Source organism: Carassius carassius, chromosome 28 (genome assembly GCF_963082965.1).
Source record: "Carassius carassius chromosome 28, fCarCar2.1, whole genome shotgun sequence".
In the NCBI taxonomy this organism is placed as follows: domain Eukaryota; kingdom Metazoa; phylum Chordata; class Actinopteri; order Cypriniformes; family Cyprinidae; genus Carassius; species Carassius carassius.
In genome coordinates, this window is record NC_081782.1 from 17,178,740 (window position 1) to 17,197,945 (window position 19,206).

Below are 19,206 nucleotides of genomic sequence, written 5' to 3' on the forward strand. Positions count from 1 at the left end.
CATCATTTATTCTGTCATGTCATCCCAAACCTGTATGAATTTCCTCCACAGAACACAAAAGGAGATGTGCAGCTAAATGTAACCAGTATGAAAAGCCATTTGTCTCTTATCTCTTAACTTATTTCATTATTCACTGAAAATACTCCGTTCTAGAGAGCTGTCAGTTGTGTGTTATTAAGTTTTACCCAAGATCCACATTAGTCCAGTTTATCATTCAGATTGAATTTGTGAAATGAATAAAACCATTTCTTAAAAATATTCAGTGTTAAAACATATTCTTGTTTAAAAATATTCCTGTTCAAAATATATTCATCAAAGTCGAATTCGAATTCTGAAAAAAAAATCAAAAAAAAAAAAAAAAATCAAGGTGTCCATGAAAAAAATTAAGCAGCACAACTTTCTTTCACATTAATTGTTTCTTTTGCATCAAATCAGCATATTATAATGATTTCTGAAGAACTATAGTGACACTGAAGTTTGATCCGAGAAACAATTTACATTTTTAAAAAAATATATTTAAAAAAAAAAAACATATTTTAATTGTAATAACATTTTACAATATTACTGTTTGATTAAATGCTGCCTTGGTGAGACTTCTTTAAAAAATAAAGTCAAACAGATTTAGAACGACATGAGGATGAGGAAATGAGAATTTTCATTGGTGGATGAAATATTCCTTTACTATTGTGCAGCTGATGAATTTTCATGTCATGTCAGAGCATACAAGAAATAATCTAGCCTAATTCAAGTCTTTCTTTTGTTTATCTCATAGTCCATTCTTTTTTAAATGGTGTTCAGAACGCAAGAGGTGGACAGCTGGCGAGTGTGTACTGTATAAATTGTGTATTGTATTGGTGCAATATATTTGCTCTTTATTGCATGCAGCAGGGTGTGCATATTAAAGCGGTGTGTCAAAGGGACACTGGCGTTTCTGTGGAGCTCATTTTAATTTCAGATATGGAAATGGGACGATGGTGGTGCTTTGACAAATGCTTCTCTTCTGCTGGAAAGACGTACAGAGTCCTGAATCCGTTTGTAATTCTCCACCAAATGTGATTTGGTTAGAAAACAAGGGAAGTGACAGTTACATACTGTTTTCATCTGCTTACAGTATTTGTTTGTGACATTTTGTGGACATCTCTGTCTGGTTTATTTAAAGCTACGATTTTCTAACTTTTTAACGACAAGGATCCATTATATGATGATCCCCTTGTGTAGTATTGTGTAGTATAATAGTATTTATTTTCATGTATGAAAATCCATTTATACTGTGCAAAATGAATACATACTGTAAATACATACATAATATACATAAATAAATAGAAAGCTAATGAGGACAAACATTCTCCCAAGTTAAATGACTGGTTTTTATTTGTCATTGTACTAAAACCAATAATAAATAATTTAATTATTATTTGGAATATATTTACTTTGCAAATGAAAGGCACGTCAAATTCATAGTTTATCTTGTTTCTATGTCAGAATATGGGAGAAACATTTTCAATGCAATTCAAATGTATTTGTTTAGAACTTTTTCATAATAATATGATTCAAATTGAACTTTGCGGAAAAATCGTATAATAAAAGTTTATGTTCATTGCAAGGTTTTCAGTTTATTTATTTTTTTAAAGAAAAGGAAAAAAAATTTTTTTATTTAGAAACCTTCACTCGAATGTATTGCAAATATATAATTGAGTATTTCTGTCTGTTTCATAGCTCACAACATGTAATGAAGCTCTCAATTTTATTTTATTTAATTATCAAATGTATCTCAAATGTTTGATTTTTAAAAATACCTGTGTAGACCACTACAATGAAATACCATATTTAGACAATATTTACCCTCTGTTTATGATTAAAGATAACAATATTGTAAGTAGATAATTTAATAAGCCCAAAAAATTTGATCAACTTTGCTAATATTTAAGATTGCTAGAAATTAAAGCTAAAACTGTATATAACTTTAAAGTAAAATGCGAGATTGAGTTAGATAATTAAATAATGGAATTCTTAATGCAATCACCATTTTGGCAAAAATACGCTTGGAAAATTAACTTATGTATTTTGCTATACCAGAAATATTAATATAACCAGTCATCTTTAGGATGCTGGAGAGACTCATGTGTTTAAAGTGCATTATACACACATTTTGGACCGAAGTACATAAGTTAATAGAACAAATGTTCAGGGAACCAAATAATAAATGAATGTGGATAGCAGTTTTGGAGACATCTGATGAAAAAATTTCGTATACCTGAGAAATTTTTTGACGCTAGGAGAGCAGAACACTTAAGATCCTCAATTTGCTCTCTCTTTATCTCATTTCTATAGGAGAAGCAATCGAGATATTAAAGAGATCTCATTTATGATTTTGCTTTTATGCAGTTTTCCATTTTGAAAGCCCTTCCACGGCTCATAACCATCTGAATAGTTGCACAGCACAATAAAGCAGCGGTTTAGAGCCTTGATATGCATTATAACTGGCTTGTATTGTGACACAAAGCTTTTCCTCTTCATTATGGTCCCACTGACAGCAAACATAAAGAAACTCAATGAGCAGATGATGATTCAGTTACTCCAGTCTATGATCCTTTATGAAGCCCCTAATGCGTATGCTATAGAAATCTTCTGCCTCCTGCATTTTGTTCCCAATTTCAGACAATAATACCACAGAAAGGTCACGGTCATTTGCATTGTGGTCAGTACAGACTCAAGGGGCAGCGGCAGAAGAAAATGAGAGAACTCTAGAGATCTAGAGGATATCCTAAAAACCCTGATGACTACATCAGGAGAATTTAAATGTGATGCTTTTGTCATCTTTTCCACCATTGACAAACCATCTGTCCAGTCGATTTCCAGCAGAACCGGAGCTTCCGGCTTAAGCAGGGATTCTGGGAGAGGTCTTGACTAATGGCTGCCGTAGACTGAACAGTGTACACATCCAATGGGGTCACATCATTTTGCTGTCACCCAGCCTGAGGCATGGCCAGTAACCCATCCACCAGTCCACAAAATGTTGCCGGTGCACATGCTGTATGCTTTTGAACATATGAAGGCTGTTAGCTTTGATAATCAATAGGATTTGATTCATAGAAACCTAAATAACCAAAGCGATCGTGCTTCTAACATGGTCAAGCTGCTGAGAGATCAATACTGATTGCCAAGCTGTTGTTTAAACAACAAGGACGATCTAATCACTTTTACCCAATGCTAGCAGTAAGGCCAAGTTAAATCGTGTGGCATATTATAACTCTTTTATATCTATAGCTACTTTCAAGACTTGTTCTCTCAGGTTAAAGTGGCTTTCTGCTATAAATATACCTGGGTACATTTTGCATGTACAATGCCTCATGGATAACTATCTTGCGGAGTCATCAGTTTATTCTCATACACTAAATGAAACTGACATTTATAGTATATACTGAATAAAAGAGCCATATTGAAGTCTTGAAGCGTAGAACAAGAAGTCTTTTAATACTAACTTAAAGGGAAAAAATTATTGAATAAAAGTTTACTCATTCTTATTCCAATTCAAACTGGTATGAATTACGTTCTACTGATAACGATTCTATTGATCAATCAATTAATTAAAGAATCAGAAAATTGAAAAAGTTAGAAAAACTATTAAAAAAATCATTTTATTTATTTTTTTGTTCATACAAAGTTTTTTTTCTGTCACTGTGTCTCAAAGAGGACAACTGTCATGTGACATTCATGGACAAGTGTGCGTGGTGCCAAAGCTGTAATGTCGACAGTCTCCGCGGGACTGATAAAAACCAGGTTACAGGCTGGACATAAAAGTATCCTGCTCTTCATTATGTGCTCAAAAACTCCCCTGGGCTTGAGAACGTGAGCGTCATAATATTTTACTGACATTGCTCTGAAGTGGGACTTAAGGATGGGTACAAGGGCACAGTGCTGGACAGTGAGTCCAAATTTATAATCTATAGAGTATTACAGAAGAATTGTTGCTGTTTTATCACCATTTGGCTTTAATACAAGAATCGATCCATACAACAATTAATCTTTTCCTCTTCAGTTTAATGTTGTCTATAAAAACTTGTGCTGGGCAACGATAATTTTTTTTAATCATGATTAATTGCATGATATTTCTGCGATTAATCGCATTATGCACACAATTCAATAATTAATTCAAAAGTATTGTATTGCGCACTTTTATTTTAAAAGTACTGTTATATGAACAAAAGTGCAATAACAAGTTATGCTCAGAGTCCAGAGCCTTGATTATAACAGGCACCTTCTGAATAGAGATCTGCACTCCTGCGAGACTACCGCAGGACCCAATGCAACAGAGTGCGGTGCGGGACAACACTTGATGGGCGAGTGCGGGTGCAGGCGGGTAAAGTCTTGTGTGTGTGTGTGTGTGTGTGTGTGTGTGTGTGTGTGTGTGTGTGTGTGTGTGTGTTTGTGCAGGATGCAAGAGAATAAAATGATTCATGGGACTCCCGCAAAATAGAAATGTCTAAACATAAAATATTTTAAAAAAGGATAAAATGTTATTCATCTATTGCACAAAAGCAATAAGAACAACTAATGTAACATAAAAATGAATAACATGCACAAGTTTCTTTTTATACCACATATGTTACCATGCGACCTACAGAGCATAAATAACATACAAGGAAAATGCAACATTTGTTTTTTCATTTAGCCTTCACAAATTATATTAACATCAACAATAATGAGTGTTCACATTATTTTGTCTTGTTTGTTTTCATGCTGGAAAAAGCATTGAAGAGCATGACTCTTTACTTTGTGTTTCTGATTGTCTTTCATCCACATCTCTTTTATCTCTCTATGTACTTTCTTCCTCTCCTCACACAGAGACACTCCTGTTCTCTTCATCTGGTCCATCTGTATAGAGAGGCAGCAGTATGTGGTGTTGTAGTAGAGCTAGAGCACTGGATCAATGACCACAGCTGTCAGTTTCCTGCAGCAGCAGCGAGATTCCATTAATGTGTTACTAAATGCTGTTAAGTGGCCTAATGTTTGGGATGAACAGAGGCTGTCGATATGCTTCCGCTGGTATGTAGAGACAACTTAATGCAGGCCAATACCCGTCCCACCACAGGACACAACATCACCTTATCCATCCATCCATCCATCCATCCATCCATCCATCCATCTCTCTGTCGATCTGTTGTTCTGTCTATCAATGTTCCATTCATGCCTTCTATTATTCTAATTCTGGTTTACATAATATTGGCCACATGTGGATGGTTCTCTTAACCCGAAGGTGTCTTTTCTTACTTTAAAACAAAGATCTTAGGTGACCTGTAAGTCATCAGGTCCAGTCTGTCTGGAAATTGCCATCAAAGACACACACACACACACATACACCATCCCAACAAAGATTACCCCTGTCTTCCGCACAGACAGTCAAGCTTGAAGGTCATTCTGGCCACCGTTACTGATATATATATATATAATCTAACACGAGGGCTCTTAATGAGCTGCCCTGCTGCCCACTCTCGTGGCCTCCAGTGGAAACAGATGGATCTGATGCCCTCGAGCGACTCTGTCTCTGTGGCTGTGGGTTGTCCGAAGGTTACATCAATGCAGTTAGTGCCCAGTCTTTCTCTATGGTAAGGATGGAAGCTTCCCAACTTTACTGTCTGGATGCTAAAGGGCTGGTTTGCATGAGAGTCCCTAGATGACTTTCCCTTTCTATTAGATAGTTTCTATTAGACCTTATTTTTTGATCAGGAATCCAAACCTTGCAAGTTCATTGTTATTAATTTTAAAAATGAATAAAAATTAAACATCTATTACTTACCCTTGCACTGTTTGTTTCTGGGCATAAATGTTTATTACAGAAATCATGCAACATATTGTAGAAGTGTACTGTTAGATCAAGTGATATTCTGTCTAGCCTATAATATATAATAAAATATTCTACTATACTATACTATAATATAATATATACATTTGTATTTTATTTTACCTCTAACTCTATTCTATTCTGTTTACTACATAATATATAACCTACATGTTTGATTACTTCTATTGTCCACGTTTGGAAGCGTCTGCTAAATGACTAAATGTAAATGTACAAAATTTTGTAACTGTACAAAAACATGTCTGTTATGCTGCTAAATAATTAATACATTTCTCAGTGGTAGTGTAAAACAACATCCTTTTTATCCTGTCAAAACCTTGCTTTTCAGAGCAAGCTGTTTTCTAGAATGCTGCTTTAAATGTTAATGAGCTCTGCTGACTCCGCCCCTCTCTTCCAAGCCACTCTCTGAGAGAGTGTAAACTTTAGCCGCATTCATTGTGAAACTTGCTAACTAGCACGTTATTAGGAAAGGCAATTTGCAAAGATTCTTAAAAAAACGTAAACTGTAAAATGTAAAAATTTAAAACTTCTCTGTAGATGAGGCTGGATCAGATGTCAGAAGTAAAGGACGACTGATATGTTCATTATTGCATTCAACAACAGAACACCTCAATTGCTTAGGAGTTATTCATGTCTACTTCTGCTCCGGTGGTGAAACAATGGCAGACTGCTAGTGTCAATCAACAGTCGTGAGAGTGGCCTTTGTCCGTGTGACGTCCCACAGACAAGAAGCTGAGAACGGCTTGATTTTAGGAAGGGATAATGATTTTAGTAGTTAAAAAAAAAAAAAAACACCGGGTGGATGTGAATGTCACATCTGATAACCCCTTTAAGTGGCTAATGAATCAAAATTCACACACAGAAGAACAAGCTTATTTCCTTGTTTCAAAATAAAGTGGATATATTATGTCACAATAGGACAACATTCATGGGCATAGAATTACTGTATGAAACCCTCAGTTTGTGCGTTCTCAGATTTAAACACAAGACGCCTATAAAATGATTCATAGACCTGTTCTGAAGTGTTTACTGCATCGTACATGCATTATTACAAAGCAGTGTTTAGCCCTCATTCTTACCGACTTGCTAAAGTGGAGTGAAATGACAAGTTACTGTGGAGGTGAGCATACTGAGGCTGTAATACTTAATGGCTTGTCAGATATATTAGCTTGCCAGCAATTGTAATATCCTGCTGTCTCTTCTCATGAGCTACAGTGGCAGCACATCCTGTCAAGTGTATTTCTCCAGAGCCACAGAAGTGTACTGTGAGCTTCCTGTCACAAAGTCAGAGCTTTCCGTTCTGTATTTTATCACTGTGCTTATCCATGTTTCAATGAAAAGTGAAGCTAGATTTGAACTATACATTTTACTTACTTTTAAAGCATTTACTAGGAATATCATAATAATGTGTTTTTTGACATCTGCTGTGGTAATAAGATGAATGTATTCTGGTATATGATTATGTGAGTAAAGTTACCATCACTGCACTGTTTTGCAAGGGGAGGCTGAATGATTTAGTGGTGTATTAATACTGCATGTAACCAACTGTATCGTGGTTCCTAATGACTGTTTGTTCTCTGACCTGACAGCTTTACAAATAAGGCATTAAGCTAGTGCGCCACACGTCATTTACATCCTCCTGAGAAATCAGGGCTAGTGTTGTCTGGGTAATTAAAGGGATGGAGCTCATAAAAGCCCTCTGGATACGAGTTATAAAAATCAACTTTCGATACTGATCATGAGTTACAGTCCCCATGACAGTTTTCCTCAGGATGTCCTTTGAATTTCTTGCAGTTAATTGTGTTACGTCCGTTTATCAAATGCCAAGCGAAAGTGTTCAGACTGATCAATGCACGTTTTCTCCTCAATTACAAAGACTGTATTGATTTTTTTTTTCTGTGCTGTTTCCCTATCTAAGGACTCTGCTGCAAAATTCATTTTAATGTGGCATTTGTAATCCAAACATATGCAAAGTTTAAAGCTGAAATAATTACCATTAAATAAAAAAATAGATTAAATATCCTATCATGACAGAAACAGAGTTTTTGAAGAGTTTTGTCGAGTTTTGTCGAGTAACTCCTGTGTTATTTGTCTTTGTAGTTTGACATGCAGCGGATAACACTGGAGGAGCTGAAACACATCCTTTTTCATGCCTTCCGGGACCACCTGACGATGAAGGACATCGAGAACATCATCATCAATGAGGAGGAGAGCTTGAACGAGAACTCGGGGAACTGTCAGACCGAGTTTGAGGGTGGTGAGTGTAAACATTGCTGCATTGTGTGTGTGTGTGTGTGTGTGTGTCAGTGGAGTTTTTCCTTGGTGTTTGTGAAAGCTTACATGTACAGAAGACAACATTGTCAAAACACAGTTGTCGTGTAAATGAACGGATTTCCATTTTTAGTTTAAAAAGGTGTTGTGTAAATAGCCGTAGAGTGGGCTAGTTGTGATGTCACGCTATAGGGAAGGTTAAGCTCATGAATATTAATTAGCCCTAGATAATCACCTTGACTGTCCAGTAATGCTAAATGAATTCTAATACATTAAGTCTTTAAGAAAGTCTTTAAGAAAGTTGCAGTTCAGTTAAAATGTATTAGAATTTAAAATGAATTAAATGCATTAAGGGAGTGTTTTTGGCTCATATAAGTACACTGTAAAAATTATATTATCAGTAAGCAATAGCAACTTATGCTTTTACATTACTGTAACTCATCCAAATATTTTTTTTTTAGTTATATGAAATTCAAGTTGGTTTAATATAATTTCAGTTGAAATGACGTGTACAACCAACTTAATTATACTTAAAAATGTAAAACACAAACTAAATTTAAAAAAAATGTTAACGCTGAAATACTGTGGATGGAAATATTTCACAATGTATGACTTTCTTTAATTTCTTAATTACTTCTATTGGTTAAAGTGCACTGCTGAATGTAATGACAAGCATTTATGGTCATTTCAGCTGTACTGAAACAGTTTTTTTTGTGTATTTGAAATATATTTGTAATTACATTTGTAATGAATTTACAGTTTAATGCATTTAAAATGAAGTGCGGTATTCTACAATATTTATGATTTGAGTCATTATTTATGAAAACATGTGAGTAAATAAATAAACATGACAGACAGAAGAACTGTATATCATGAAAAATAAGTAGGCTATAATAAATAGAAAAGCATATGAGATACAACATGAAAACATGTAACTCACTTCAGTGTTTTTTCCTCTTTTGGATTAAAAGCTAAAAGTAATTCTGATCAAACTCAACCCTTCATCTCAAATGTAGGCATTTAACTTTAAAAGCAGTGTTTGTAATGATGTGTAGGTGCTTCTTTAGAGTTCATAAGGTTTCTCTGCTTCGGTCTGTTTGTTTTAACTAACTAATATGGGCTGATGTTGATGTTGTTGTTTCATGCATGATAATACTCCTGTTACTGCACCTCTGTAGACTCACAACATTCATCATGGTAATACACAGGAGGGTTAATGCTCTTTTACACTATGTGATATTCTCACTCTATTGACATCAGGTGCAATTTTTAGAGGCTTATTTGGTTATTAAAATCAGAGGAGTGAATTAAGGATGCTAGATTTGTTTTTGAGTGGGCAGCTCTTCTCCAGATACACGAGTGGGTGTTGTCACGCCATCTATAGGGTCACCAGCTCAGTGTAGCATATGCTGCACTACATTATGAGATCTCCTGAAACAAACTCATAATCATCTTATGAAACTGAGTCTTGAAATAATGATGCAAATACACTATATTCAGCACTTTAAGTTCCATAGAAGTTTTTTTTCTACTTAAAAGATTTTATACCTAATAAATTAACAACTGTATTTATACAGTAGGGGGGGCTCTTACACAAAAGTGACCCTGGACCACAAAATGAATCACAAGGGTCAGTTTTCAAAGGTCAGATTTATACATCATCTGAAGGCTGAATAAATAAGCTTTCCATTGATGCATGGTTTGTTAGAATAGGACAATATTCGGCTGAGATACAATTATTTGAATATTTGAAATCTGAGGGTGCAAAAAATCTAAATATAGAGAAAATCGCTTTTAAAGTTGTCCAAATGAAGTTCTTAGCAATGCATATTACTGATCAAACATTAAGTTTTTGTATATATTTTTTATATATATTTTCACATATTCTGTTTGCTACATCACTACTCACCAATGGATCCTCTGCAGTGAATGGGTACTAGGGCTGCACGATGTGTCGTTTAAGCATCGATATTGCGATGTACGATAGTCACATCGCAGGATGTGCAATGTAGGCTGTCGTAGTTGATCCTTTATTCATTAACTGTACGGACAACCAGCTGCTCCCCGGCCCTTGACGAATGTGATTCGCGGATTAATTGCACAACTTAACCATCATAGAGTGAAAGTTTATCATTTGCATGTGTTTTTAACTCCTGTCGGTTTAACAGGGCAGAGAGAGAGAGAGCGCGAGAGAGAGAGAGAGACAGAGGGAGCCCCGGCCGCACGCTCACCGTCTTCAAACAACACGAGCGCTGTCTTGCTCTCTCTCCCTCGCACATATTAATCAATTGACACGATGGTGTAGATGTTTAAATCATTTAAAATGAGAATGTAAGTATGCTCACCCCATTTTTGTTTGTAAGAAAAAATTTGATTAGATTTCATATCGCAATATATATCGCAGAAAAATAAAATATCGCAATGTCATTTTTCCCCAATATCGTGCAGCCCTAATGGGTACCGTCAGAATAAGAGTTCAAAATCCAAACATATGATAAAAGCATCACAATAATCCACAAATAATCGACACCACTCCAGTCCATCAATTAATGTCTTGTCAATTAAGTGAAAAACTAATGAATCATTGAGCCGAAAAAGTAATTTAATCTGAATCAGGAGAGAAGTATGCACAGACCAAGCACTGTTTATAAGTGAAAACATTGCAAAACAGCAAATAAGTTCTTATCAAGTAGTTCTGTTACCAGATGATGAATAAAAGCCAATGGCTGAATTCAGAATAGAATACTAGCAATCTATTGTTTCTGCCATACAATTATTAATCCCTATAAATATTTAAAATATCAACCACAATTTAAATTTTAAATCAGTACATGCAGCAATATGTATTAGAAAACTATGTGCACTTAGTGAATGATTTCAGTTTATGAATGTTCAGTATGTATGGATCATGCTACCCCAGTGTTAGCATTGCAGGGGTCATGCACATACCTTATGCCAACAGCATACGTCTCTGTCCTACCACCAATAACAGATGTCCACAGCGCTGAAGCAACCCTCATCCACCTTCTGTTGAGCCCTCTGTGTCTTTATGAATCATTCATGGTTGCACCTGGGCAATCAGGTGCAACGTTGTTTGTGTCTCAAGTACTGTGTGTATCATTGTCTTCATTAAATATCATTAATCTCGCACTTGCTTCCTGCCACTCCTTCACCCAGTCGTTACAGGGCAAAGCTAGGTGTTGTCAACAGACCACACACTGAGACTATGTTAATGAATCTAGAGACACAAGCAAAGCTTACTAAAACTCTTAAACTAAAACTAGCCAAACAACTGCCATTGAGATGAATGGGAATGGGGATTTAGCATTTCATTTGGTGATGCTAGCAGAAAAGAAAATGCAAAACATAAAAGCAAAAGGTGCAGTTTTACTGCAGTATAATTGCTTTCCTGCTTTGTACTTTTTGTAGTGGGGGTTTTTGAAGTTGAAAAAGTACTTTAACATATAAGTGCTTAATTTACTTTGAAATATTTAAATTAAGACTTCGGTAGGACTTAAGTATCTTTATAAGTAATCTCATAATTACTTATGGTTATGGATATGGTTTTTGTAATATGGTTAAAGTTTAATGAAAAATGTACTGACAAGCATTTATTGTAAACTGAAATAATACTTGTTATTCCTTTTAAAAGTTACATTGCAACTACATTTGTAAAGATGAAGTTTCAGTTCAGTAAATTAAAAATAAATCAACTTTAAATGTAACAACAAACAACATGCTACTGTTGAAATAATATCATCATATGTTATAATCAAATAACTGTATACTTCTTTAAAGCGTTACTAAAGACAATTGTGAAAAAATATTTAAAATTGAAATTTAATTTACATTACTACCAATTGCAATTTTTAAAAGTACTAGTGTTTAAAATTCATGTTAAAAGTATTTACAGTAAGTGTGTCAAGAAATAAAATGAATAGAAAATAAAAATGTACATTCTTTAGATAAACTTTTACTTATTAATATTCAATATTATCTGCAAGTACAGTTTTTTAAAAATATAATTTTAAAGGGTTTAAAATGGACATTTAATTTACATTACTACAAACTGCACCTTTTAAAAGTACTTAAGTACATACTATAAGTATACTAAGTATATATATATATATATATAATCTTGCTATGTGTACTGCACTGGGCTAACTGAGACTTAGCACTTGCATTTTATTTCTCTTTTGTTGGTTTTGATTGCTTCTATTGTCCTCATTTTTAAGTTACTTTGGATAAAAGCATCTGCTATATAACTAAATGTAAATGTGTATTAAATGTGTGTTAAAAGTACTTAAGTGTGTAAATAAATAAAATAAAAATGTACACTCTTTAGATACACTTAATTTGCCTTTTATTTAATAATATTCTATATTATCTGCAAGTACAGTTCTTTTTCACAAGAGGGTTGCAGTGCTGTTGAGACTTTTTGAAGTTCAAAACATGCTGAGCTCGCTGCGAGACATTTTATCTTGACTTTTATCTGCTGCCATTTGCAAAGGGGAGAGTGGGGCAAAAACGAAAGTTCTCCTTAGCAACACACACTCAGGCAGAAGAGTCGCTACGTTCGCTCATTATCGTGCTTCCTCTCTGCCGTAACCAGGCCAGGGATTGGCTGCAGGGGGCGGGACTTGCTGACTAGCGCTCTGTGCCAGAGGAAAGACTGGAGCGGAAAATAATATCACGGGGTGAGGCTGGCACACAATCTGTCTCGCTGTGTGTTCCCAGAAGCTCCTAATAACTGGCTCTATTCTCGGCCTAGACCCCACTGTCACCCCAGATGCTTGTGAGCTGAGCTGCCACATGTGCTCTGTTGAACTTCGAACCCTGGTCAAAACACCTCCACCTCAAAGCTGTGTGAGAAATGCTGCTTTATTAGACGGGTTAGATTGGCAGATGAAAGGCAGTCGGCTAGAATTCAAATCGACACCTACGCATTCAAATGCTAATGCAATATATGCTAATCACTGGCTTGTTTTCCTCAGACTAAATCGCTGTTTTTGTGTCATTGCAGTTCATCCCAAAAAGAAGAATCGGCAGACGTGTGTGCGCAAGAGCCTGATATGCGCGTTCGCCATGGCCTTCATCATCAGTGTCATGCTCATCGCGGCCAATCAGATGCTGCGCAACGGCATGGAGTAGCGACACCACTGTGAGCGGGGCGGAGCCTGCATGTGCATGTCTGTGGATGAAGTTATCGAAACTCGAGAAACAAAACCAAACGCCTCACTACTGAAAAGAGGAGCTTTTTATTCTTTTTTTATTTGTATTCTCCCATTACTTTTCCACGCGGATCAAGCGACACAGGAAGTGTAGAGGCGAGCCAAGCCAGCATGTTACACAGGGCCTCATCTCTCAGGCAGGGACTTTAAAGGGCTGACTTTCTGCTTTTCGTGCCACCTCTTCACCTTCCCTAATGCAATAACACGCAGGAGTTCATAAACCGTCGCCGTCTCCTCCGTGGCTTCAGATATTTCAGCAGGAATTCGCTAATGAACTTCTGCTGGGTTCGGGCCTCCTGACGATGTAGGAAGGCAAAAGTAATTGACAACTCATTACACCTTTGTGGAGGGAGATTTACAGCATCCACTCCGGAGACTATTTATGTTTGCTTTTGCCAGAGTGCTTTTCTGGCGCGGGGGATGCTGGGAGGCCAGGGAAGGAGCGCTCGTTGTAGTCCATAATTAAATCCATAGTCGTCAGCTCCAAAAATCCATGAGCCTGACTCATAGTTTTCATCATTTCAAATGTGTTCTGCTATTCAATTGTGCGATCTTCCTGTGTCTAATGCTTTTCCTGAAGTGATTTGTAATGAGCACGCCCACGCAAAATGTTGAAACACAACGGAAAGTTGTGCAGATTTCCACAAAATTGGAACTGCCGTCATACAGGAGTTCTAGTTCCATGTTTGTTCCAACAGTTGTTTTGTTCAAATTGGGATTACATGGGGAAACAGGTTTAATTCCCAGGAAATCAGTGTATATCTTGAATGCATTTTAGGTCGCTTTGAGTAAAATTATCTACCATATAGAGTCCTGCAGTCGTGATGTCAAAACCCAGAAGACTAATTTGCCGTTGAGATTTTCCCATGGGTTTTTATAATGGTTTTTTTAATTATTATTTTTTTTATTTATGAGTAAAATAAGATCTGTGGTTAATTTAAATTGATGATACTTGGACATTTTGATCTACAACATAAATGATACACATCCATAATGGAAACATGATTTTGAAGCAGTTACTTAAGAAAGGTTTGTAATAAGTAACTACATTGTAACAACAAAGTAACTACATAGTAATTACATTCAAACAGACTTTTTGGGTGTGGATGTGTGCAGTTCATGTTGTACAACAAAATGCCAAGTTTCATCAAGTTTCAGTTACCACAGACCTTATTTTACTAATTAAGTAAAAAGCCCAATCAAAATAAATAAATAAATAAAATAAAAACACTGTGAAACCTGTGGCGAATTAGTCTTCTATGTTTTGACGTCACAGCTACAGCCCTTTATTCAGTCATGTTGTTTATATGTTTTTGCAATGACATTTACATTATGGTAAACACATTTTTAGTAATTTTTCTTATGCAGTATTGTTGTTCATTTTCCAATAAAAATAGTGAAACATTCCCCAACGAGCAAAATTACATAAAATGAAGAATTTTATAAAGAATTTTATAAAGAATTCAGTAATTATATATTTCATTAAATATTATAAATGTAAATTTTACACAATTATATGACCTTTTAAAATGACAAATTGCAGTTTTGCTTCTGAATTATTTTAAGTTTTAGATAATAGCAAATGATAGAAATACAGATAAAATCATTAAAAGAAGATCTATCTGAGAAGATAAATTTGAACATTTAAAACATTTGTATTTTAAGTACTATAATTGTATATATACATATTATATAATGCATTTATAATATTGTTAAACAAATAACATATAACTTAATAATTATTCATATTTATAAACTTATAAACAAGACATATATATATAATCTCTGGTAAATGTATCTTGTTTTCCATCAGAAATATCTAAACACTCTTAAAACAAGACAATATACTGCTAAGATTTTAGATTATTTGAATATGATTTCAGCCACCATTAAGACTAAGTAATACTCTCAGTTTAACACTTTTGACCATATTTAAAATCTTTTCTGACAAAATTAAGAGCTGAAAATGTCTACAGGTTCCATCTGGGCCCAATGAGTGAATAACAAGATGTTTTTACTTGGGTTTTGCAGTACTTCAAAGCACTTAATGTGTCTTAATGGTACTTTATGGCCAGTTATCAGGGTTTTTAACCTGTTGAGACCTGTTCAATTTCAGCATTTCTGAAAGGTTTATGATGGCTCTCAGAGTCATGTTAGTGGATGAGCTTGGGTTGTTTTGCACTGCTTTACTCCCATCAACCTGCTAGAAAAATCTTTGCTACTTTGTTACCTCCCTTTTTGAGCTGCATTGAAGATGTCCTTCACTTTATCATAAGCCACAGTCATCTTTATGGTTACGTGTACGGTGGATGTTCATATAGCATTTCATTCTCTGTCTGTATTAAAGCCACCGTAGCACTGCATTGTTTCAATAGATGTATGTAATGAAGATGCTTCACAAATCTTTAATATTGGGATTGTAAAAAGGAAAAGAATGATACTGGAAGATGATTGTATCTTTCACATAGGTGCAATGGCTGAAACTCTGTGCCTGATGCATTTCTTCTCTTGTGTTTCATGAATGTCTCCTCTGGACACCTCTGTAGTAAACGCACTGGTAGGCTATATGTCCTTCGCCATGTTTCCTGAGGTCTGCTTCTACTTTATAATGCATGTGAATGAGCAGGACTTTGTAAATAGAGCTTTACATGTGTGTTTCCGTCCGTGCATGATAGTTTAAAACAGTACATTCTGCACAGATCGTGTCAGGGCTACTGAGGGGCGGCTGAAATCAATATGTGTCTGCCAGCTCTCCGTTCTCCCCTGAAACCCCTCACTAAAGCCATATTCGTCTGCACAGGTGTACTTTAGAAAATAAAGGTGCATACACTGAAATTATAAAGGTATAATGTTAGTCCAACCCCTTTTTTTCCTCAATCAAGTGTTGAGTGGATAGTTCATTCTGGTATGATAATGACATCTGGTGGTGGACGTGATTACTTCATTCACTGTGTTTGTCCCATACTGTCCTTTTCTGATCTAGAATGTAACATTAGCTTGTAGCATTCAACACAAGATCTGGATGGGTTGATAAAATGACATATACTCTGTGTGTAGATGATTTTGAGCTCCACAATTGTGTGGTGAATGAGAAAAATTAGACATTAATTATATTTTGGGGTTGGGTGTGATTTTAGGAATGAAGGATTGTTATACCAATATACTGAGTCAATTATTTCAGTTTATGCCTTTATTTAAAGACAATGTAGTAAAATTGCTTTAACATGAACAAAATATCCCATGAAATCAGATTAAATTGGTTCTGTAGGCCATTTAAAGGGTTAGTTCATCCTTCAAAGCCTCCTTGGTGTATATGTCTTTCTTCTGGACGAATTTAACCAATACAATCAGAGTTTTATGATGGATGCATGCACTTTATTTGACTACTTTTTGGACTGTTGAACAAAAACACTTTTCTATTCCCATTCTAACACTTGGAAGTGCAAGGAAAATGTTTAATATAACCCTGATTGGATTCGTCTGAAAGAAAAAAATTAATATAGATGCTTTGAGTGTGAATAAAACATGAGTTTATTAAAAATTTTGGCCAACCCTTTAAAGTAGGTTGTATTTCAAAAGGCTTTAGGGTTTGGCAAACACAGGTGATGTGGTGGTACAGTTGGCTACACTAAACTGTAAAAAAAACCAAATGTAAATAGCCATATTTGCAGTTATTCACTTAATAATATATCTGTACACTTCGCATGCATAATATTTAGCTATGTAGTTGAGACTAGATTCTTGCAAGCTGCCCATAGATGATTTTAATATACATATTCAAATATGTACAGGACAAATGCATAGAGTTTATGCAATAAAGAATTTTTGTAACATTTGTGGCATCTTTTCTGTTTCCTGAAAAAATAAAAATAAATAGACCTACCTCAAGACATATCAAACTTCCCATTATTGATTAATATAGTTTTTGTTGCTCTTGTTTATCATTCTGTAAGAACTGTTCTCTGTTGTGGGTGCATGAACTGAATTGACAGCCTGGAAGCAACTCTATGTAGTTTCTGTATATTTTTTGTGTCTTTGTAGCCCTCTACAGTTAAGTGAGTGGGATTCACTGTCGTAATTAAAGGGGATCTCTGTACATGTGCATTTGTTTTTACCTTAAAGCAATCCCCCCTCTTCGCTGATTTTGTAATCGCTCATTATTACTCCCAAAACAGACGTTTGGAGGGAAATGTGGAAAAGAAACAGAAAATGTTTGACTTAGAAGTCAGAATGATTTTTAAACTGATATTTTAAGGTAAAAAGCTTACTGTTGCTTCAGTATCTCACAAGCAAAATCGACATTGTTCCAGTGTCCCAAGGATGCAGGTAAGTTCATTCTGAGTCTTTTAGACACTTTTATTGCCAGTTATTTACAGTTGTCTGTTCTGTAGTTCCAAATAGTTCCAAACAAGACTACAGCAGAATCAACCCCTATCAACACAGAGCAGCAGAGTTTCGGTCCTAAATGACTAGTGTTTTGAAAGGGTGAGGGAATAATTCAGTGACTCATTTGTAAAAACTGTAGAACAACTGTTTTTATGAAATTCTTAGTTATATATATATATATATATATATATATATATATATAGTTTTTTAGGATTGTTGGAAACAACTCTCTATTGTATAAAAATGGTTACAGTTGTTAGATAAAAATGACCTCAGTTACCTTATAATACTCAGTTTTTATATTTTTGGTGGAAAACTGCCAAAAAGATGTAAACTCAGAATGTGGAAAAATAAAGACAGAACTGTGCAATGTAGACTCAAAATTGCGAGTCAGAATTATAAGTTTATATCTGGCAATTCTGACTTAATTTGTGAGACAAAGTAATAAATACCTCATAATTTCCCATGCCAGAAAATGTCTTTCATAGGAATAACTAGATCTTGGCTGCAAAACTTGAAAATGTGCAAAAAAAGTGCAAAAAAGCATCACAGACAGGGATCATGACAGACACATTGCTTGGTATCCACTTGATCAGGAGGTTTGAAGTGACTCCATGGGACCTTTTTTATTTATTTTTATTTTTTTTTGCCTGTGCCTGTGAAATTTTTAATACAAAGTCCCAGTGCAGTTAGACTGTACCAGCACTTTTGGAACTGAGATGCAGAGCACAAAGACAAATGGTAGCTAAGTAATGGGTTTTAGTCAAAATATGAAGCCATACAGCACTTATTCACTGTCACACATCAGCCATGCCTCTGAGCTCTGATGGTGAATCACTTAGTTAATGAGCCAGTAATGAATCATGATGATCAATATCAGCGGTGATGAACTACGGAGGCGTATCATCTATTTAAATTATTTACTCTTGTACTATGAACTACAAAGTCATTATGTGTATTCGAGAGCTATGCACTGCTACAATTACTCACTGCTTCACAGCTTACCATAAAATGAAACAAGCCTCCTATAAAATGTGAAAGCCTCTGCAACAAAGAAAATCTATAAGCCGATAGGCCCTTACAGCAGAGCTGCCGATACAACTGCCAGAGTTATTTAATATGGAAAGATGAAAAAGAATACTTGCCCTAATTCGAGTTGTAAATGCATAATAAACAGCGGTTGAATATTTAACAGCCCTCAAACATGTGGCGCGGCTCACATGACTGGGACTTGTCAGTCATACAGAGCCTGAAGCATCACAGCAGGAGGTTTGGCTCAGTGGTAGGAGGCGCTCAGAGGGTCGATTAGTATGCACAGTTGATGCCCTTTTAAGTTAGAACAGCCTTACCATTGCTGAAGGAAAGATTGTTGTGTGAGAAAGCTCAGCTGGTGCTTTTTGACACGTCAGATCAGCCGCTTGGTAGCCCATCATCCTCCTGTCACAGCAACATTGTAGT

At 35.4% G+C, this 19,206-nt stretch overlaps 1 protein-coding gene across 2 annotated transcripts in view; it reads left to right on the plus strand.

Moving 5' to 3' along the window:
- Positions 1–14,702, plus strand: part of caln1 (calneuron 1) — a 50,430-nt gene extending 35,728 nt beyond the window's left edge. For both annotated transcript variants that reach the window (XM_059514670.1, XM_059514669.1), the window contains exons 5-6: positions 7,961–8,117; positions 13,155–14,702. In XM_059514670.1, the coding sequence (XP_059370653.1) occupies positions 7,961–8,117; positions 13,155–13,282 (285 nt within the window). In that variant the 3' untranslated portion in view covers positions 13,283–14,702. The remainder of the gene's footprint in view (positions 1–7,960; positions 8,118–13,154) is intronic.
- The last annotated feature ends 4,504 nt before the right edge of the window (positions 14,703–19,206 follow it).